At 45.5% G+C, this 23753-nt stretch overlaps 1 protein-coding gene across 1 annotated transcript in view; it reads left to right on the top strand.

The window, feature by feature from the left end:
* Nucleotides 1-1441: 1441 nt before the first annotated feature.
* The window catches only part of LOC129701001 (cystathionine gamma-lyase-like), a 43190-nt gene continuing 20878 nt past the window's right edge, over nt 1442-23753 (top strand). Inside the window, exons 1-5 of the mRNA XM_055641892.1 lie at nt 1442-1728; nt 11099-11180; nt 17932-18027; nt 18835-18944; nt 21192-21323. Coding sequence (XP_055497867.1) covers nt 1552-1728; nt 11099-11180; nt 17932-18027; nt 18835-18944; nt 21192-21323 — 597 coding nt within the window. The 5' untranslated portion in view covers nt 1442-1551. The remainder of the gene's footprint in view (nt 1729-11098; nt 11181-17931; nt 18028-18834; nt 18945-21191; nt 21324-23753) is intronic.

The following is a 23753-nucleotide window of genomic DNA, read 5'->3' as shown; positions in this document are numbered from 1 at the left end:
AGGTTTTCCTGTGTTATGATATGTCATAGCAGTTTTGGTATGTGTTACTATACTGCTCAATTACAGATTTTGCATTATCACATTTAACTGTATAGCTGCAACCTCAACAACCAGCCCTTAAAATGACCTACAATGATGCAGCAGCACTCGTTCAGCCTGTGGGGAGACTGAATGATTAAAACTGAAATAAAAAAGGATTTTGCAGTGACTGGACTGTACACGAGTGGTTTTCGAGACCATGGGGATTGGACAGGCTCGTAAGCAGCTGAAGATGTGTTCATTGTCCATGGAGACCAGGGAGATAATCAGAGCTACAAGTCCAGCAGAAGGTTGTTATGAAGGATACTTAAGACCACGAACACAGACTTAGTAAGTTTCCATTTTGGGGAAAACTGTTTAAAGTTTACTTTAAAGATACAGAGGTGGGTGGAGGGGGGAGGTAGTGGATGGTGTTGTAGATGTGTCATTATTCTCCTTTTTAAAGCGAGCATAATGAATTGAAGCCATCCGGAAATGTCATAGCCACTTTATGCTACCCGAAAATGTTAAACTGCACAACTTGTGTCATGAAGTTGTCTCAATTAATTTCCATGTCAGGTTGATTGTCTTAATGAAATAATTCCTCCGTGGGAGGTTTCTACATTAAAATGGTTCGGAATCCTAAGTAATGTACAAACACCCACAGAAAGCGTTGCATCGACTTAAAAAAACGGTTGACTGACCGCAAAGTAAGATTCCGGTAGAAACAAGAAACTACAGGCGCTGGTTTACACAACATATGCTGGGGTAACTACGCGGCTCAGGGATAAATGACCCTTCTTCCGTTGTCGTTTAATCCTATTGGACGTCCTTTATTTTGTTCATCTTGGGAGTTTTTTTTAGTTTTGATTAAAGCTCGGAAACAGGCCCTTCGGACCGCACCGACCAGCGATACACACACACACACACTAGCCAATTAACTGGTACGGCTTTGGAGTGTGGGAGGAAACCGAAGATCTCCGCGAAAACCCACGCAGGTCACAGGGCGATGTAGAAACTCCCGTACAGACAGCGCCCTTGGTCAGGATTGAACCCAGGTCTCCGGCCGGCGCCGTAAAGCAGCAACTCTACCGCTATGTCCAAAGCAAAGATCCTAGAGGAGCAAGATAGACCACTCCTTCGAAATCCAATGGACTGGCGTGTAGTACGTGACGGAACGTCACGGCCGCCATTTTTCAATGCGACACGCGACTTCCGGTATGCCGCCCGCTGTGATCCAAAGCAAAGATCAAAGATCCTAGAGGAGCTTCTTGCTCCTCTAGGAGCTTTGGTTATGTCCAAAGATTATAGAGGAGCTCCTCTATTCTCAGGTTCTGAGCCAATAGTAATGTACCGGCGGCACCTCCCAGAGATGTTACAGGGTAAGAGCGTCCGCTATTATGACGTGAGTGGGTTGGCCTATGTCGTCCCGCCCCATCCCACTGAAAGACAGCAGGTTGCATTCAGCGAGTTGTTGGCCAGAAGCAAATATCTTAGAGCTGTAAGATCTTTGGCCAGAAGGGAACGGCAAGAATGTTTGCTGGGGACAAGGAATGCGATCTATTGAGCGGTTTTCAACCCCCTTTTGAACATTTTTCCACGCAGGCTCTTCACGTGGGGCAGGATGCCGAACAGTGGACCTCGATGGCAGTTGTGCCCCCGATTTCCCTGTCAACCACTTTTAAGCAGGTTACACCAGGGAAGCATGCGGTGAGTGTTTAATGCACGCCAGTGTAGACTGGGTGTAACGTAGAGTGTGTGTGTGCAATTGTCTGAAGCGCACGTGGCTTATTTTTCTGCCAATTTCCAGATTTCTGGCTGGAAACCGATTCTTGTGTTGCACCATCCATGTACACAACACAATTCAGAACATTATACAAGTTTAAATAGCACGTCATTTTACTTGTATAGAAGCTGCCTCACCCGCTGAGTTTCTCCAGCGTTTTGTCTACCTTTCATTTTACTTACAACTACGTTTCATCAAAGGTACAAGTGCAAGATTGCCAGAAGGTTAATTTGCACGTTTATATGGCCGCAAGGAAGGCAAATTCAATGTAGGCATTCATTTCGACGGTACTAGATTATAAAAGCAAAATGTGATGCTGAGATTTTATAAAACGCTGCTGAAGCCACATTTGGAAAATTGTGAGCAGTCTTGGACTACCATAACCGAGGAGAAAGTTCTGATTTTGAGGAGGTCCAGAGGAGGTTAACGAGAATGATCCCAGTGATGATTGGGTTAACGTATGAGCCGAGTTTGAAGGCTCTAGATCTCCACATGCTGGAGTTTAGAAGAATAAGGGAGAGGAGATCTCATTGAAACCTACTGGATCATGAAAGGCCTAGATAGAGTGGATGTGGAAGGGATGTTTTTAGTAAAGGGCCTGTTCCACTTTCCCGAGTTATTCACGAATTCTCCCGTGTTTTCAAACTTGCAGAATGTTCGTAACGTGTCCGTAGGAGGCCTTAGGAATCTGTGGATATATCGTAGCGGCTCATTATGCCCGCCGTAGGTACTGGGGGCTATTTTTTTACTTGTGGACATTTTTCATCATGCTGAACAAACGTCCTGACTTACCTGATGCTCTGAGTGCCTACGGCTGGAGAGTCTACAACCCGAGCGCACACTCAGAATAAAATTGGAAACCTTTTCAAATGGAGATGAGGTGGAATTTCTTTAGCTGGAGGGTGGTGAATCAGAATCTGTGGAATTATTTGCCGTGGAGGGCGACATTAGTTATTTTTAAAGTGTAGTTTGATAGGTTCTTGATTAGGAAGGGGTTTACGGGGAGAAGGCAGGAGAATGGCTTTGAGAGGAAATAATAGATCAGCTATGAATGAATGGTAGAGTTAACTTGATGGGCTGAATGGCCTAATTCTGCTCCTATGTCTTATGTGGGCTAAAGGGCCTGTTTTTATGCTGTTTGTTGGAAGTTGTGTTTAATAGTCTGATGGCTGTGGGGAAGCAGCTGTTCCTGAACCTGGATGTTGCAGATTTCAGGCTCCTGTACCTTCTACCTGATGGCAGCGGAGAGATGAGTGTGTGGCCAGGATGGTCTGGGTACTTGATGATGCTGGCAGCCTTCTTGAGGCAGCGATTGCGATAGATCCCCTCGATGGTAGGGAGGTTGGAGCCGATGATGGACTGGGCAGTGTTCACAACTTTCTGCAGCCTTTTCCACTCCTGGACACTCGGGTTGCCGTACCAAGCCTCGATGCAACCGGTCAGCATACTCTCTACTGTGCACCTGTAGAAGTTCAAGAGAGTCCGCCTTGACACACCTACTCTCCGTAATCTTCTCAGGAAGTAGAGGTGCTGATGTGCTTTCTTTATGATTGCATCAGTGTTCTGGGACCAGGAGAGATCTTCGGAAATATGCACGCCAGGAATTTGAAGTTCTTGACCCTTTCCACCATCGACCCGTTGATATAAACGGGACTGTGGGTCCCCATCCTACCTCTTCCGAAGTCCATAATCAGTTCCTTGGTTTTGCTGGTGTTGAGAGCCAGGTTATTGTGCTGGCACCATTTGGTCAATCGGTCGATCTCACTTCTATAATCTGACTCGTCCCCATCAGTGATACATCCCACAACAGTGGTGTCGTCGGCGAACTTGATGATGGAGTTTGCACTATGTCCAGCTACGCAGTCATGAGTATAGAGTGAGCAGGCCTCCTGCTCCCGTGCTGATTGTTATCGAGGATGACACATTTCCAACAATAGTCTGTGAATGAGGAAGCCGAGGATCCAATTGCAGATGGATGCACAGAGACCCAGTTCTGAGAGCTTGGTAACCAGCTTGGAGGGGATGATGGTATTAAATGCCGAGTTGTAGTAATTGAATAACAGCCTGACACATGAGTTTTTGTTGTCCAAGTGGTCCAGAGCGGAGTGGAGAGCCAGTGAGATCACATCCACCGTTGATCTGTTGTGGCGGTAAGCGAACTGCAGTGGGTCCAGGTTTTTTTCGAGGTATGAGTTGATTTGCACCATGATCAGCCTCTCAAAGCACTTCATCACCACAGATGTTAGTGCCACTGGTCGATAGTCATTGAGTCATGTCACCTTGCTCTTCTTGGGTACCGTATTATTGATGCCCTTTTAAAGCTGGTGGGAACCTCAGACCTCAGAAGAGAGAGGTTGAAAATGTCCGTAAAGATTCCAGCCAGTTGGGCCGCACAGGTTTTTAAAACACATCCTGGTATACCATCAGGTCCAGGCGTTTTCCGAGGGTTCACCCCTCTGAAGGATCTTCTGATGTTGGCCTCTGTGACTATGACCGAAATACCATCACGGCGAATGGGGGCTCAGGAAGGCACATCAGTGTTCTCCCTATAAGAGCACCAGGCATGTTCCGTGAGAATTACTCAGGGTAGGTAGTCAGTCGGCTTTAAAAAAAAATCTTAAACCACGTATGCGCAGATTGTTCTCTCCGTAAGCTGTCAGTCTACTTTTATGAAGTCTTCAAAAGCCATATCTCTTAATAAAGTACCATATTTCCCGGCAATGAAAACACACCCCCATTCAGAGTTGCTAAATTTTGAAAGAAGACTGGTGGGACACAGAATTTCTCACGCTCAAAAAAATAAAAATAAAGAAAGCAATTTACCCAAGGCTTCCAAATCTCCTTCATTCTGAATTACTGAATGGGTGGGGGGTGGTGGGAAAAACGGGAGCACACCGGGACAAGTTGAATCAGTTGTGATCTTATTGAATGACAATACTTGTTCAAGGGACCAATTGTGGGGAGAGTTCCTTTCATAGCCTGGTCAGGCGTAAAGTAGCGGGGAGGACAGGAGCATTGAGAAGGAGGGGGTCGGGGATCATGCCAGTAACTCACTCACTGCTCCGGGCGCGGAGCCACCGCATTTTGGCCGGGGAGGGAAGTAGCTGCGAGCGGCTGCTGGGACCGGACCGCTGACGCCACCTCAGCACCTTCTGCCGGCCCACTCACCTCTGGCAGTGCTCTCCGTCTGAACATCTCTCGCCGGCTTCGCTCATGTCAGCCGCTTCCCGCAAATCCTTAAATTCCGACAGCCGAGTAACTTCAATTGGTCCCTTGATCACGCTGTTGGAATTTAAGGATTTGCAGGAAGTGGCAGAAGGAGCTGTGGTGGTGGCCGCTTGCAGCCACCCGAGCTGTCCGGTGCCAGCGGCCGCTCGCAGCCATCCAAGCTACTTCTCCCCCGGCCACAATGCGGTGGCACCGTGCCTGGACAGTCGCGGCCTGGCATGATTCCTGACCTCCTCCTCCCCTCCCCAGCAGCGCTGTCCTTTTACAGCCGTTTCCGGTCAGCTGCCAGCAATGAGGGATAGACTTGGCTATCCCTCAGTACAACAACATCGTTCTTGATGTGGCTGTACTGAGGGATAGCCAAGTCTATCTTGGCTAACAACCTTCCAACTTCGGCTTCCAAGACGCATGTAAATTTTCGTACCTTATTTTGGGGTAAAAAAATAGCGTCTTCATTGCCGGGAAATACGGTATTTAAAAACATATAGCACCAAGAAATCTACTTACCACATCATTTGTACACAAACTCCATTCTTCTCTCCTTGTTTTTTTGAGATATTCTTAAGATAATGTTAAAGACAATCCATGTTTGAAAAACACGCCTATAAACTTGCGCTGCGCATGCGCAGTACTGCAAAGGCAGAATTTCAACTGGCTTCAGTCCCCTGGAATTGACGGCTTGAAGCATCGTCGATGGCATGTGGGCTGCACAGACCTTCGCGTGTTACATGCACTGCGGATGAAAGGCACGGAGAATTATGCCTACCTAAGAGAGATCTCTTAGGTAGACATTATTCTCCCATGCCTTTACTATTTATATTTACTAATTACCATTTTATAATTTTAGTCAGGGTAGGCCGTGCCTACCTTGCCCATGATGGCACGTGCCTGAAGAGCACTTAGGGAATCTTTGTTCTGTGGAGCGCTGATGTCATTTTATAGCTGTTACTCTTGCAAAAAAACTGCAGAGAGGTGTTACCCTGTTACATTGCGTGTTTGATGCAAGAAAGACCAGTTGCTGGAGAAGCATTTATTTAGTTTGAAACAATCTTCAAAGGATAATAGTAAGATTAAACGAGAACTTACCAGTTTGAAGTTTGATCTTGATTTTATGAGGAGTTACGATGAGCGATTACGTGAAGAAGGGCCGTCCGTCTGCATGCGTGTCAATCTTCAAAGCAGCGGTGTTAAATCACAGATAACAAAGAAGACCTGAGAATAGTAAGATTGTGAAAAAACTAGAACTTCCATGTGACCGTGATAATATGAGGGTGGGAGCGGTGGGCACGTAATCGCTCATCGTAACTCCTCATAAAATCAAGATCAAACTTCAAACTGGTAAGTTCTCGTTTAATCTTACTATTTTACTTCGGAGTCACGTGAGTGACTACGTGAAGATTTTAAAGCTCTGTGATTTTACGCCGGTTACGAATCCAGGCGTCACACTGAATGGATTGACCATGGATGCTTGTAATCATTAAAGCATTCAGACATTACGTAGTTAAGTAAAGACATTGATGCTTTAAATGAAAGAAACGTTTTTAAAAACTAGTTACCCCTCCCAACCTTGGGGGTAAACTAAGGGACAGAACTTAAAATGGTACGTGCAAACACCCCCAGTCCGGTTATGGGTTTGTTATAAAACCGGTGGACCGTTATTTCATTCGTCCATCCTGCAGCCACTAGGATGTCGTCAAGAGGCACGTCCATAGCTCTTGCTGCCGACGTAGATGCAGCCCTGGTGGAGTGAGGTTTAACCATATAAATGTTCACTCTGTTACCGCCATTACCCCCTTTGACCATCTGGAGATGGTTTGAGTTGACACCTTCTGGTGTGGTTTTTTTATGGCTGATGAGGACCGATTGTTCTGAGCCTCTGAGGTTCTCCGTAACTCTCAGATAGTGGTGTTAGTATGTTACCACACACACAACCGTAGGTCCTCTGGATATGCCAAGAACTGGATCTCCATCCCTGGCATTCCTGGCCTGCTATGTTTTATCAGGTTCCTGATTACGAATGTTATGTTGTTCATATTGGTGGTCATGTGGTCCAACCGTAGCTTTTGCAGTGTCTGGACTCTTTGTCAGCATACCACCTTCAGGGTTAGTTATAGGCGGTCCCCACTGTCAAAGTAGGGTTAGTACCACGCTCACATCCCATGTGTCCGTGTACCTTGGCCTTAGTGGTATTAAATTGTAAATTCCCTTCATGAATTTTGTTGTAAAGGGGTGCGTTCCTATCGACCCGTGCCCTGCTTCCAGCATCAGATAGGAGGAGAGTGCGCCTCTGGCACTATAGATTGCACTATTACTTTGTTTATAGTTATGGTACAGAGTTGATAGGAAATCCAAGACATCTGTTATCCGAACTGTGTTGTATTTGTTCGGACAGTCCTATGCCTTGAAATAGCCTCCTCAGAATCTGCAGACCAACAAGTTAATACGTTCGTGTAGTGGATGATTGCTCCCTGTAACTGGGTTCACTAGGAGGTCCCTGCTCTTGGGCACAGCCATAACTGGCTGGAGTATAGTTCCCAAAAATTTTGAGAACCAGGCTTGAGTAGGCCAATCTGGCACTACCAATATGCCTGTGGCTTAGTCTTGCTTGATTTTGGTCAAGCATCGGTTTGTGAGACAAATTTGCGGAAAGCATACATAAACAATCCTCCCCAATTGAGGGAGAAAGCATCCACTGCTTTTGCTCCTGGATCCTGCTTGCTATCCCAGGAATGCCAGGGATGGAGATCCAGTTCTTGGCATATCCAGAGGACCTACGGTTGTGTGTGTGGTAACATACTAATATCTGGGTAACTGATGGTTTAGTCTAGATGCAAACAGATCAATATCTGGTATGCCAAATCGTGTAGTTATTTTGTTAAAAACTGCCTGAATCAACATCCATTCTGTGTTGTTATTAAACATTCATGATCCAGCATCTGTCACCGTGTTGTATCTACCTCGTAGATTTCCCAAATATTCCTCTTGATACACCAGTGCCAAATGAGGTTCGACCATCTGTCGTAAGATACAGATTTTACACCACCCTTGTTAATGGATATGTGCCACCGCAGTGGTGTTATCAATCTGAATTTGAACAAGCACCGGTTGCATATTGCTACAGAAACCTTGAGTCCAAATTGTGCCCCCAACAATTCTGGGTAATTGATTCCATGTGTTGGGGAATTACAGACTGCTCATTCCATCTGCCCCCACAGCTCTAGACTGTGTTTGTGGCTCCCCATCCTTAGCCGCTGGCATAGGTCTGAAGAACCCTCGATGGCTTTCAAGCAAAATTTACCTTGAGCTTTCTCACGTTCGTTATCCACCATAGTTATTCAACAATGGCCTCTGCTGCCAATCCATAGTTTTGGCAATTTGGCCTGCATGGAGTCTGAGTGTTCGTTCCATTGCTCGCTGTAAATTCTGGTAATGCAAAGGCTCGTACGTACTGCTGGAAATGCAGCTACTATTTGCCAATTACACTCGCTGTTTGCCTGATAGATGGCTAGTATTTAACTATCAGGTCATAGCAGGCTTGATTAATATAGTCGTTTGCCCCTAGGCAAAGTCACCAACATATTTACTGTTTTTGATAGTAAATTCTAGGTAATCATTTACCCTTGTAGGTGTCAATTTTGATTTAACTGGATGGATGAGGTAACCAATTCTATCAAACAGGGTTTTGGTTTGCTTTGACTGATGCTTCTGCCAATTCTTGGTGACTCCAAAATGAAATTGTTCAAATATGCTATTACTATGTGGTTCTGAGACCTTTGTAGACCCAGAATTGGTCTACGTAGTTTAGTCAATAGTCTAGGAGCTGATGTCAACACATTTGGCAGATCCATGCCATCCAGTTAAACTTCAAATATCTCCTGTTCTTAGTGAATCGACACTGAATAGTATGCATCTTTGAGGTCGATGCATGCCATGCGACCATTTTATAGGAAGCTCCAATAAAACAGTTGTTAGACCGTAACAAAAATTGCTGTTCTGTAAGTCTATACTACACATATGAGTTAAACCTGGATGAAGTGACATCCTCCATCTGTCACATGTCCTGAATGGCAATGCGGCCCAAAATACTGGGCCTGCCTTGAAGACAACCCCAGTCCAAGTTCCAAGTCTGCTTGGAACCTATGTATGTTGTGCAGTAAAAATAATCACATGTTATCTGTTTTTTAAAACCATTTCTGAAAATTCATGGTATTGTCATTTTAGAACAAAAACACAAGAGTAAATTACCAACATGTAACTGGTCCACAATCCCTTGTTTCAGTAAACCCAGACCCACCTACCTCCATGGCTACCAGTGGTCTTGTGGTAAGCCCAAAAGCCCCTGATGCGGGTTCCTTTTCTCTCCTTGATTGGGAGTAGGACTGGTAAGGAGTGTGGATGCCATGTTTCTCCTGACCTCTGCTTGGGTCTGGTCTGAAAACCTCATCATACTGAGCCTGCCTTGTAGGACAATTCTGGCCATAATTCTGAGTCTGCCTTGAAAGACAACTCTGATCATATATCCGTGCCCAGCTTTCAAGCTACCACCGTATTCAGTGAACCGCTTACCCCCTATGGAAGTGTGAGGTGTATTGTCGCCTACTGATGAAGTTTTGCTTGTCGTTGGTACCTAGATTGGTCCGACAGCTTTTGCTTCCTTCTTCTGGTCTTACCTGAAGAGAGGATTCGATGGCTGATAGCGCTCCCTTGCCAGCATTGTAGCGTGCGGATATTCTGCCAACTGCTGGCTCTTGAGGCCATATGCATGTGCTTCAGTATGTTCATACTTTAAATTCGAGATCAGTTACCTACTGATCACTCACACTCCCCTCCACTGAGAGTGAGATTCGTGGACAGCTCTGAAAACAGGTGCTGCCGCAGGCCCCTGCGGATAACTGTGCTGACATGGCCCTTCCAGTGGACCTAAATGAGGTTCTAGCTTTGGGTCAGACTGAAACGGACCATGAATGCTCCTCTCCTCAGAGCAGGAGACATTTGTGCAGCCCTGAAACAGGTGCTGCTGCCTGCGGGTTCTCCATAATACCCGGGCTGTCAATTAGCTAGATCTCCATCCAGGGAAGCACCCAGTGGAACCTGGATGATTGCAGAAGTACTTATTTTCTGTTGTTTGTATGGAAGCTTATTATTCCTTTTATGTAAAGCACTTTGGTGTCAATGCGAGTTGACTTGGAACAGTGCAATATAAATAAAACTTATTTACTTACTTCCTTTCTTCTGCTTGTCCCTGGGAAGGTTTCCCCCCTCTTCTTTTGTACTCTGATTCAGAGTGGTTTCTTCCATATGTAGTTCCCCCTCCAATGGGGAAGACATTGGGCTGCCCCATGTGTGAGGCTCCCGGCACCGGCACTGCTGTAGGCCGTGCTGATACTGCTCCCTCCTTCGGAGCAGATCATTGTCTCCATAAGTTGCTCCATGTGGGAGAAGTCGTCCTCAGACGCTCTCCGTTGAGGGAGGGTATCCCTCTTCCCAGGACTCATCTGAGTCAACGGGTTTGTTAGACTTGCGGGTGGTATTACGTCCCGCAGGATAACCATGGAGTTCCTCCTCCCGCACAAAGTCTCCTGCCGATTCTGCTGTTGGCGCTAATGTCGGGAACAAGACCGTCGCCCGCTACTTGGAATGCTGCGGTCTTCGGCAACCGACATCCCCGAGGGCCGTCTCCTCGACATCTGGGCTCTGAAATTACAAAAAGCTTCAAGCCCGAAAGAACGCAGGTAAGTAATTCAACTTTCCTTACCTGCCCATCCCGACGGCTGGGAGGACACAATGCCTGCCAGTCCGTCGTGCGCGTTGCGTTCAGACGTAATGACGCGCACGCAGACGGACGGCCCTTCTTCACGTAGTCACTCACGTGACTCCGAAGTAAAATGACAAATATGGTAGTGTTCACTGCATTTGGACTAAAACTGTAGACTAAAGAAACTTGTGATGTTGTTTTTGTTCCTTTTTGAAGGGTATGTGCCAGAGGATTATGTTGCTTCATTTGCAAAGGCTTATTTTGTGAATCTATTTTCCAGTTAAAGTGTCTGATTCTGGACTTTTCTACAGGGCTTTGAATATAGCCGCAGTGGAAATCCTACACGGAACTGTTTGGAGAAGGCTGTTGCAGCACTTGATGGAGCAAAATACTGTAAGTCATAGAACTTACTATTTCGATTTATTGTTTTTGCTGCAATGCCTGAAGGGGAGGATATTAATGCATAAAAGAAGTATTTTCCTGCTGCTTTCAAGTCTTTTTTTTCTGTCAGTGCTAGGTGAAGGGTGACATTGGCCTCATTAGCATGGGTTCTCTTTTTTGCTTGCATCATTTTTAAAAATGTTGTTGTGCATATGTAAAATAAAGCATATGTTTTGGTAACGTATTAAGGGGACTAATGGCAGAAGTATGTTGACGATAAACAATAGGTGCAGGAGTAGGCCATTCGGCCCTTCGAGCCGGCACCACCATTCAATGTGATCATTGCTGATCATCCGCAATCAGTACCCCATTCCTGCCTTCTCATAGGGAGAGGGGGGGAGTGGAAAGCAGAAAAGGGTGTGGAGGAGAAGATGTAACAGTGGGATAGTATTGAAGCTGGCAGAACTATGGACGAATGTTGAGTTAGGTGTGATGGCTGGTGAGGTGAAAGACAAAAAGAGACTACATCATTATTTTGTCTGAGGTTGAGGAGGGGTGAAAGCAAATATACGGGATATATGAGATGCAGGTAAGGGCATCGGCAATCAGAGTGGTGGGGGGGGGGGGGGGTCCTGCGACATAAAAATGAAAGGGACACCTCTGATGTCTTGGAGTGGAATTCCCCATCTCGAGAATGGATGAGGCAGAGAAACTGGGAGAAAGGAATGGCATCATTACAAGGGACAGTGCAGAGGAGGTCTAGTCGGAGGGGAGGTTAGTGGGTTTATAGTAAATGTCCGTGCATAATTTGTCTCCGAAGATGGAGAAAGATCAGTGAGAGTTCTCAGAAATGGATCAAATGAATTTGAGGGTCAGATTGAAGTTGATCAAAATTCCTCATGGGTGAGGAGGCTGCACCAGTGTGGTCATTAATGTAGAATGGTCCACATAGTGAACAAAGCGGCAGGCATAACTAGGACCCATATGAATACTATGTCTTCGATTTGTAAAACGTGGGAGAAGTCAAAAAGGAGAGAAGTTGTTGAGATTAAGTTTCTATAACACGGATGCAACTAGTTACTCTCTGCTAACATGTTCCTCCACCTGGCCAGTTCTGGAGCAAAATGTTGGCAGAGAGAGCACTTGGTTGGATTCATATTCTCTAAATAAATAGAGAGCCCTAAGGACCGTTGCTGAAGGGGATTGGAAGTGTATAGGGTCCATGCTGAACATGAAATGTTGAGGGGGTGGGGAATTGGAAGTTGAAATGATGGAGCACATGCAAGATGTATAGAAATAGTGGACGCATTAGTGATAATTTTTCAAAACTCTTTAGATTCTGGAGTAGTTCCTGAGGATTGGAGGGTAGCAAACGTAACCCCACTTTTTAAGAAGGGAGAGAGAGGGAAAACGGGGAATTACAGACCAGTTAGTCTAACATCGGTAGTGGGGAAACTGCTAGAGTCAGTTAATAAAGCTTTCAAAGGTATCAAAGGTATTTTAATAGTCACATTCACATACACCCAGAAAGTGAAATGCTTTTTGCCATTTTGCAGCACACAAAAAAAGACATAACACCAATGAGAGTCTTAAACACATAGAACATCCCCCCACAATGGCTCCCACCATGAGGGAAGGCACAAAGTCTAATCCCCAACACCAGTTCACCCATAGTCGGGCCTATTGAGGCCTCCACAGTTGCCTCTACGGAGGCCCGATGCTCCTGGCCGTTCTCGCCGGGTGATGTTGCTCCGGCGTCCGGAGAGTCCTCCCAGCGGCATGGGAACCCTGGAACACACTGGAGGCCGTGGCTTCCAAAGCCAACAAGGCCACGCCGGTTGCAGCTCCACAACTGGCGATATCGTCGCGAGATTCCAGGCTCCCGATGTTAAGTTCAGCGCCGCCGTCCGCAGCTCGCCGCTCCACAGACCCGCAGCTCCGCGATGTTGTTCCCGGCGGTCTCAGCTCACTGGAGCTCCAGCGCAGCGACCCGGGCAAGGAATCGCCCGCTCCACGATAGCGCTCCAGCGCTGTGCCGCCGCCGAAGCCGTGGTTCTGGGCGGTCCCCGATAGGAAACGCCGCTCCAGGCCCGCTGGTAGGCCGCGAGGACGGGTTGAAGCTGCAGCCCGGAGAAAAGCTGCCTCTCCGACCAGGTAGGGACCCTGAAAGGTAGTTTCCCCCTCCCTTCCCCCCACCCCCCACATACAAAAAGTCTAGACCTCCAACAAAACACTGGGATAAAGATGGGATAGCAGCACATTTGGAAAGTGGTGAAATCATTGGACAAAGTCAGCATGGATTTACGAAAGGTAAATCATGTCTGACGAATCTTATAGAATTTTTCGAGGATGTAACTAGTAGAGTGGATAGGGGAGAACCAGTGGATGTGTTGTATCTGGACTTTCAGAAGGCTTTCGACAAGGTCCCACATAAGAGATTAGTATACAAACTTAAAGCACACGGTATTGGAGGTTCAGTATTGATGTGGATAGAGAACTGGCTGGCAAACAGGAAGCAAAGAGTAGGAGTAAATGGGTCCTTTTCACAATGGCAGGCAGTGACTAGTGGGGTACCGCAAGGCTCAGTGCTGGGGCCCCAGCTATTTACAATATATATTAATGATCTGGATGAGGGAATTGAAGGCAACATCTCCAAGTTTGCGGATGACACTAAGCTGGGGGGCAGTGTTAGCTGTGAGGAGGATGCTAGGAGACTGCAAGGTGACTTGGATAGGCTGGGTGAGTGGGCAAATGTTTGGCAGATGCAGTATAATGTGGATAAATGTGAGGTTATCCACTTTGGTGGCAAAAACAGGAAAGCAGACTTTTATCTAAATGGTGGCCGATTAGGAAAAGGGGAGATGCAATGAGGCCTGGGTGTCATGGTACACCAGTCATTGAAAGTAGGCATGCAGGTGCAGCAGGCAGTGAAGAAAGCGAATGTTATGTTAGCTTTCATAGCAAAAGGATTTGAGTATAGGAGCAGGGAGGTTCTACTGCAGTTGTACAGGGTCCTGGTGAGACCACACCTGGAGTATTGCGTACAGTTTTGGTCTCCAAATCTGAGGAAGGACATTATTGCCATAGAAGGAGTGCAGAGATGGTTCATCAGACTGATTCCTGGGATGTCAGGACTTTCATATGAAGAAAGACTGGATAGACTTGGCTTATACTCGCTAGAATGTAGGAGATTGAGGGGGGATCTTATAGAAACTTACAAAATTCGTAAGGGGTTGGACAGGCTAGATGCAGGAAGATTGTTCCCGATGTAGGGGAAGTCCAGGACAAGGGGTCACAGCTTAAGGATAAGGAGGGAATCCTTTAAGAACGAGATGAGAAAAACATTTTTCACACAGAGAGTGGTGAATCTCTGGAACTCTCTGCCACAGAGGGTAGTTGAGGCCAGTTCATTGGCTATATTTAAGAGGGAGTTAGATGTGGCCTATATGACTAAAGGGATCAGAGGGTATGGAGAGAAGGCAGGTACGGGATACTGAGTTGGATGATCAGCCATGATCATATTGAATGGCGGTGCAGGCTCGAAGGGCCGAATGGCCTACTCCTGCACCTATTTTCTATGTATCTATATGTATGTCCTGGATGTAGGTGGGGAGGGACTGGACAAGTGGGAACAAAATACTCAAGATACATGGCCGTCTGAAGGGGGGATGCGATGGGTGTGGTCGCACCCCCCTTTTGTTCCCCCAGAGTAAAAATAAATCCAGAGAAAAAAAAATTGGAGCGCAATCAGTGTTACCACTTTGAAGGAAATTCGGATTCTGGCCCATGGGATGATTTAGTGGGGAAAAAAATATTTGCGACCATCCTCGCCTGCACAGTTGGAGGTCGGGGACGCAATAGCAACGCAAAATGACGCCGTCTCTCCGCGCGTGGGCTTAGGCCCGGGTGGGATCAGATCACAGCCTCGCACCCTATGTATCTATATGTGGCTGGTCCAGGGACTGGACAAGTGGGAACAAAATACTCAAGATACATGGCCGTCTGAAGGGGGGATGCGATGGGTGTGGTCGCACCCCCCTTTTGCTCCCCCAGAGTAAAAATAAATCCAGAGAAAAAAAAATTGGAGCGCAATCAGTGTTACCACTTTGAAGGAAATTCTGATTCTGGCCCGTGGGATGATTTAGTGGGGAAAAAATATTTGCGACCATCAGTCCTGGCCGGTCGGTGACGCAATAGCAACGCCATGACGTCTCTCCGCGCGTGGGCTTAGGCCTGGGTGGGATCAGATCACAGCCTCGCCTGGCGTCCAGGGAGCGTCTGGGGAGGCCGTTCTCCCGTCGGCGGGCGGGAGCGGGAACGTCTGAATCTGAGCCCAGTCCTGGCAGCGGCCATGACCCGACACCAAGTGTCGTCTAGGTCATGTCCACTCCCCCCCCCCCTCCCCACGGCTCCTCGCCTCCTCCCCCCCCACTGGGCCCACCCCCCCCCCCCCCCCCCCGCGGACCTTCTAACGCTGTGAGGGAGAGTGAGGGGGGAAATGAGAGAGAGAGAGTGGGAACGTTAGAGGTGGAGGGGGAGAGGGGGGGGGGGGAGCTTGGGATTTCTCGGACCTGACTTGCTCGTTCTTCACTCGCAATCACGTTGTGTTTGGGAATTCACAATGTGATTTATGATCTTGTTTATGAGTCTTCAAGGAACTAGAATTTGTTATAATAATATGACAGTAAAATAGGTCAGTTTGAAAGCGATCATCGGAATGTAAATGCACCATTTAGATTGACTTAAATTTTCATGATGGAAATTGAAGTTGAACTAAATGTTGTATCCACATCACTATTCCATGTTGAAATTGACGTGATGTGTAGTTGTTAGGTCAGAAGGACCATTAAAGGTGCACCGCTCGCACTAACACAGCCCAACAGCAACAGGCAATTAAATCAACACACAAAACATTTTCTAAAGTAGGTAAAAATGCTGGAGAAACTCAGCGGATGAGGCAGCATCTATGGAGCGAAGGAATGGTTGACGTTTCAGGTCTGAAGAAGGGTCTCGACCTAAAACGTCATCCATTCCTTCGCTCCATTGATGCTGCCTCACCCGCTGAGTTTATCCAGCATTTTTGTCTACCTTCGATTGTTCCAGCATGTGCAGTTCATTCTTAATCATTTTCTAAAAAAAAGGTTTTCTTTACTGCAAAAACTTGCAGTATTTTATTTGCAGTTTTTGCATGCTCCTTTATAATATTTTACATAACGTTTTACAACAGTACTTGATTATTAAAACAAGGTCAACTTCGATTCTTGATTTTAAAAAACATATACAACAATGACCCCAATCATTGCATTCCACCCACTCATTACTTTTGACAACCCAAATTATTTCTTAAATATTGGTCATAAATTTGGTGCAAAAATGCTCCAAAATAAGGCTCAGAATGGACCAGAGAGCATCTAAAACCCCGGAGCTTCCAGGGCCCTTAAGTAGGGGTAAGAGGAGGTAGAAACATTGAGCCTGCAGGGCAGTCCTTAGTTTAGACATAAAGTATGGAAACCGGCCCTTCGGTCCACCAAGTCCACGTTGTCCATCAATCACCTGTTCATGCTAGTTCTATCTTATCCACTCCTTACATGCTTGTCGAAATTTTATGGAGGCCAATTAACCTACAAATCCACATGTCCTTGGGATATGGGAGGAAATCACAGCACCCAGAGGAAACTCATGTGGTCACAGGGAGAACGTGCAAACTCCAGGTACATCACCCACAAGGTTAGGATCGAACTTGGCGCTCTGGCTCTACCAGCTGCATCAATGTGCCCAGTCCCATTTGTGAATCTTGGTAGGATATAAAAACGGGTTGAATGGGGTTGATCAACTGAAGGGGATATCTCACTTTGGTGGTGGGGTCATGGTCAAGTAGTAGATATGAGAGGGACAAGACACTGGCAGGTGCTGTGATCTTGAGCAAAAATCAGGAGAAACAGGTCAGTGAGGGAAATGGACAGACAACAACAATGTTGAGAAACTATATTCTGCAGTGTGGTATTTTTCTCTTCACTCTTAACTGCTGTACTTGTATTTGCCTTGACTGCATTCATGTATAGTATTTTCTGATTTAATGGGGTAGCACACACACAAAAGATTTTTACTGTACATCAGTGCACATAGCAATAAGAATAAATCTAATCTTGTGATGAAGTGGTGTCTTACAGTAAGTCTTGAATTGAATGTTGATCTAGCTCAGATTAAATCCTCATATAGTGCAGGCATTAAATCCAAGACATTCCTGATTTGTCAAATTAATTGGCTTGCAGGGCAATGCACGAATATTTTCTTAAACAGCACAATAAGAAAACTGCCCACCATGGAACATAGACCAATACAACAGAGGAACAGGCCCTTCGACCCACAATATTTGTGCCGAACATGCTAAGTTAAACTGATTTTGTCAATCTGATCGTGATCCATACCCCTGAGCTTCCATGTGCCTATCTAAAAAACATTGAACGCCATGATTGTATCTGCCTCCACGAGCACCCCTGGCAGTGCATTCCTGGCCTCCTCCCCCTTTGTGTAATCATTTTTTTAAAACTTGCACTGCGCATTTCCATTAAACTTTCCCCTCTCACCTTATCATATTATGCATTCGGTGAAAATAAAAAAAATTGCAGGTCTCTGAGCTGATGCATTAACTCTGTTTTATGTATTATGCAGATGAGGCCCGACCTCTTGATCACATCCAGCATTTTCGGTTCCATTTTAGTTGGTATATTGATATTTGAGCTTTATTTCCATCTGTCTACAGGCATGGCATTTGCATCTGGTTTGGCAACTACGATGACTATTGCCCACCTGCTGAAGTCCGGTGATGGCATTATTTGCATGAATGACGTATATGGAGGTAAATTTTGTATTTCTGCATTGGTTCAGATTTGTATAAGAAAATCAGATTAAACTAATTTTGCATGTCAGAAATGGATGGACAATCAGCAAAAATGCAAACGTGGACTTACTTGCTGGTGTCCCAATTTGATCATCCAACTGCGATGCCAAAAACATCTGTCCAATGATAATGGGGTTGCTCCTGTGATTAAATCTACAGATCAGATATGTTGACAAGACTAGAACTTTACTTTTTTCTTAATGGGAAGAGCAAATGTGCTTTCCTGCCAGTTTGAAGCAAACAACAGTTAATTTGTTTTGTGGAACGTGTGGAAAGCAGAGACCCCCAAGTGCTCCACACGTGGTGTAAGACAGCTGCATGAAGCCTTCATTGCACATGTATGTGTTTTTTTATTGTTGTCCTTATGAAATGAAAAATGAAATGATTCAATTTATTGTCATTGTCAGTGTACAGTACAGAGACAACGAAATGCATTTTTAGCATCTCCCTTGAAAGGGAGACACAGGGCGTCGCGGTGTGCCCGCGCCTGCCGCCGTAACATTCCATTACAGGCAAAGGTGGGTGAAGTGTCTTGCCCAAGGACACAACGACAGTATGCACTCCAAGCGGGATTTGAACCGGCTACCTTCTGGTCGCCAGTCGAACTCTTAGCCCATTGTGCTATCTGTCGACCTTATGATGTGCTGGAAACCACGATGTCTCTGCATTACCTTTAGCAGAAGAAAGGATAGTAAGATCTTGTTCTAATTATAAAACCTACTATGATTCTATGTTTCTTGCGATCTGACTAATGTTGTATTTTAGGTACCAACAGATACTTTCGCAGTGTTGGATCTGAAATGGGTTTGCAAACCTGTTTCATTGACTGCACGTCATTGAAGTGCCTGAGGGAAGCAATTAAACCAAACACCAAGGTAGATTTGTTGAAAGTAGAAAATATGTAACCTGCTTATCTGCTTCTTTCCACTGATTATCTGTTTCAGCCACACAAGTTAATGATTACAATAAACATCTCTTACCTTGTGCAATTTTTCTTTAAGTACAATGTTCAAAATGTGGAGTGCTGCAATGTCTGTAAAATAAATATTGTTGATGCCTAGGAATGATATTTGTGTCCTAGCTACCAAGATCATGTGATTAGATTAGTTTATTTGGATAAATACACCACAATAGAATTAAATTCCTTCTTTACATGAAGCTCATAGAGGAAATAGTAAATACAGTAATGATAAATTACACAATACAACAAAGGTACAAAACAACAAAACAACAAAATGTTGTAAGATTGCAGCGCAAAAGAATATTAAAACACAATAACAGAATAACTGAATGAGGTGAAATTAAGAGTAAGAGTACAGCTAGCACCACCAAGTTGTAGAATAAAGTTTAAAATGTTGTGTCATTTTGGAATAAGTGGAATTGTAGAATTGTAGAATGCATTGCTGGGACTATTTAAACAACATAATATGTACAGTAAAGAACAACAGAATAAAATTGGCTTGTTAACAAAATAGAATGGCATATTTTATTTCCCAATAATACAAAGCTGAGTTTCAGTGAAAACATTTCCATGCTTGTAGTCTCAAAAAGAACAACATGAGGGAGACATGAGTATGGACATATCTTTAGGCGGCGAGGGGTTAGGCATAGAGTATAAGAGTACAAATGGATTGGTTTATTTTTTGGAAATTAGAAGAAAATGAAAATGGGCTATATATGGGCTTTCAGGATTAGGTGCACAAACAGGGCTTTCATTGTTATGATTTTTGTTTGTGAATGTCGTATGACCAGATATGGAACAGTAAGTTCAGACTTTTCCAGTTTCAGAAATGTTTGCAAAAAATAATGCCATTTTGATTTTTGAACCATATTGAATGCTAAAATAATTTTAAACAATTTAATGAATACTATAATTTTTTTTTTTCAGATAACTCATTAGATTGAATTGTTTGCCTGGGTTGATTATCAGCATTAACCTCAGTTCCATGCCCCGATTATTGTTTTGTAGTATTCAGGGACAAGGCTGTCAAACTGCTTTGCAAATTAAAAAAAAATCACCCTGACTGAGCACCAGTGAACATACTGGTCAAGAGATAATTAACACTAAGAGCTCTTATTGTGGAGGTATAATGGGGCAAATGTTTTGCCAGTACTCTCTGGACACACTGTGGTCTGTTGCAAGACTCTGAAGAAAATAAACTTGGTGGGTGGGGTTTCTGTTTTAGGATTATGTGTTTTAATAACAGACAGCAAGTATGGAAATTCCAACCACATAAAAAACATTGTCACCTTTGTGGTTTTCCATTTCAAGATACTGAAGAGTCAGAATTGAATAACCAACATTAGTGTCCTTATTACAATTGAAGAATAACTCATGACCAACTGCTGTAGCACCTAACCTTTTATCTAAAAATTATCAACTGAAGTGCTGTACCTTTTGGTAATGTTGCCAGTACTATCACTTAGACTAGGCAGTGTTAACAAAAAGCAGCCTTTATTGAAGGCAGCTATGTTGAACAAAACAAAACTATTGGGTGGCACAGTGGCACAATGGTAGAGTAGCTGTCTTACAGTGCCAGAGACCCGGGTCTGATCCTGACTGCGGGTGCTGTCTATGCAGAGTTTGCCCATTCTCCCTGTGACTGTGGGTTTTTGCTGGTTTCCTCCCACTTTCGTGCAGGTTTGTAGGTTAATTGGCTTTCATGAGCTTGCTGTTCATCGTGGACTCTGGGCTGAAGGGCCTGTTTCCATGCTGTATCCCTAAAATGACAATAAATGGTACAATACATATAGGGAAAATAGTATAAAAGTGCCTTGACAGTTTTTTTTTTTATTGCCCAAAATTGTTAAAATAAAAAAAGCACAGAGAAAGCTGTGTGCTGGGTGTACCAAGCCTGAGACCAGATTTGAAATGACAAAGGTTGGAAATGGAAAAGGAGATGAAGGTATAATTCTGAGAATAAATTTCACTACATGTTCTTTCATTAGTGGAAAATACTTTTAACGTAAAAATGGCCTTACGGACCATGGCTGTTCCACCAGAGTTGCCATTGATAAAAACATTGGCTATTTCCTTTTTTATTTCGCCTTCCTCCATAAAGCTAGTAGAAGAACCCAATAGTGGAATTCCTTCCTCTAATCTGTTATGGTTCATTTCATAGCTTGTCTGGATTGAGACTCCGACTAACCCAATGATGAATGTTACTGACATCAAAGCTTGTGCAGAGTTGGTACACAAGCGCGGAGACATCATTATGGTGGTGGACAACACCTTCATGTCACCTTATTTCCAGGTAATAGTGTGATCAATAAATATGCAGGATACAAATTATCCAAATTTCTAAATGTTCTTTCAAATTTATAGCGCGAGTTCATTTGTCCACTCAGACGAATATCTCTTTTGTTAGGTGAGTCTGCCCATAGTTAATGGCATATCTGATTCTAGTTGGGCAACTTTGTTGAACCATGCTACTGAAGTGATGTGTCCTGAATCTAATTACACATGAATATTCTCTGCTCTCTAACCCATGAAGTTCATATTTTTTTGCTTTGCAAAAATAACCGCGCCTGTACAGGTGCACAACCTTTTATCCGAAAGCCTTGGGACCAGACACTTTTCGTAATTCAGAATTTTTCGGCTTTCGGAATGGAAGATTTTTAGCGTAGATTTTAACGGCTGGCTCAGTGGTAGAGTGCTCGGCTCGTATCCGCAAGGTCGCGTTTGCGCCTCAATCCCGGCAGTTACTCGATCGCGAGTTTGAGTCTTCAATGTAGATTTTTCTTGCAGAATAGGAGAGAATAGGGAGGGTTAGGCTGGGATCATTCTCTGCGAGATGATCTTAGTGCGGGAGACAAGTGTAGGAGAGGTGTACTGACTGTGTGGGCAGAACTTTGGAAGTGATTGCCCACCATTCTCAAAAGCCGCTGTGTCTCCCTGTGTCTCCAACTCCAGAGGAATCCGCTCCCCGATGGGCCGCTACGGCGACAAGTGGCAGTTCGCCCACAGCCCGAGCTGCGCCCCCTCATCCGCAACCCGGGTTCCTCTGGAGTTGGAGCGGGGCTGGGCTAGAGTTGTTGCTGGCTGTGAGTCTCTGGGATCTCCGTGCTTGCAGTGGGCCTGGGGGTCGGTGTCCCGATGAGGGGGCGCAGCTCGGGCTGTGGGCGAACTGCCACTTGTCGCTGTAGCGGCGCATCGGGGAGCGGCTTCTGGTGGTCCTGACGTCTCTCAGCTCCTGTCCAGGGGGACGGCCGGAGACGTCAGGACCAACAGGAACCCGCTCCCCGATGGGCCGCTACAGCGACAAGTGGCAGTTCGCCCACAGCCCGAGCTGCGCCCCCTCATCCGCAACCCGGGTTCCTCTGGAGTTGGAGTGGGGCTGGGCTAGAGTTGCTGCTGGCTGTGAGTCTATGGGATCTCCGTGCTTGCAGTCGGTGTCCCGTTGGTCCTGACGTCTCCGGTCACCCCCCTGGAATGGAGCTGAGACTGGGAACTGTACCGCCCTTGCCCCCTCCCTCTGCAACTGCAAACAACCCCACAGTTCCCAGTCTCAGCCCCTGTACAGGGGGGTGGCCGGAGCGTCACAGCCCGAGCCATCAGCTTCTGTCCCTACGGGGACAGCGGAGAGCGTGTTCCTCTGGAATTGGAACGGGGCTGGGCTGCTGCTGGCTGTGGGTCTCTGGGTTCTCCGTGCTTGCAGTGGGCCTGGGTGTCGGTGTCCCGTTGGTCCTGACGTCTCCGGTGACTGGCACTGGCTCCAACGTGAAGACAGTGCAAAGCCCCCGCGCCGGTGCAATGGGCGGGGAGCTGGAGAGGGGAGGGAAGGGGTCACACACATGGCCGGGTAGCAGAGGGGTGTAGGTGGGGTGAAACTGAAGGGAGCGACAATTTGCTGCTGCCTGCCCGCTGAGTTAAAAAGTTCCCACGCAAGACTCACGATACACTGTGTATCGTGAGTCTACCGTGGGAACTTTTTAACTCAGCGGGCAGGCAGCAGCAGATTGTCAATTATTAACCCTCCCGCGCAATATACCCTCACCTTCTCTTTTATGAATGGGGATTTAGTTCCCCTTTCTTCGAGGACCGACCGGAGGTTCCGCTGTCACCTCTGCGGGCCGCCCTCGGTGAACGTTTTCAAGGACCTTTCTTCAAGGACTGAAAAAATGTCGCTATTCGGAGGTTTTCGTTATTTGGATCTTCGGATAAAAGGTTGTGCACCTGTATATCCATGCATTCCAGGAAATATTCAGTTAAAAAAAGTCAGCACATTTTAAACTCGACAACTTTAGTTCATTTAACTAATGTTTATTGAATTAAATAACATTCACGTTATTTTGAGATAAGGATATTGTTTTGGTGTTGCATATGTTCAAAGCTCTGGAAGAGATCAATATCACACCCTGAATCCTCTTCCTTTGTCCAGGAGCTTCTTTTGATCCAATCCTTCTTTCTTCTAGAACATTTTGTGATTACAATGTTTTAGCTTTTTGTTTTCCTTCCCCAATCCAATTCATACATGGTAATATTGAATTTTATTTGCCATTTCTAAGTCCACCCAATCTCCACCATTGTACTTTTTTTTGGCCTCCGTATCCTACTGATATATTATTGCATAGCATGCACCAATGCTCTTCAACAAATGTAGGCCCCCTAAGCATATGGCTGCAGGATGATCAAACACCCAGACCAATGAGCTAGTTTGAAATATATGATTAATCCTCAGGGT

The sequence above is a fragment of the Leucoraja erinacea genome, chromosome 10 (genome assembly GCF_028641065.1).
Source record: "Leucoraja erinacea ecotype New England chromosome 10, Leri_hhj_1, whole genome shotgun sequence".
NCBI lineage: Eukaryota > Metazoa > Chordata > Chondrichthyes > Rajiformes > Rajidae > Leucoraja > Leucoraja erinaceus.
Note: the sequence above shows the minus strand (reverse complement) of the source record. Positions and strands in the feature narration are given on the sequence as shown.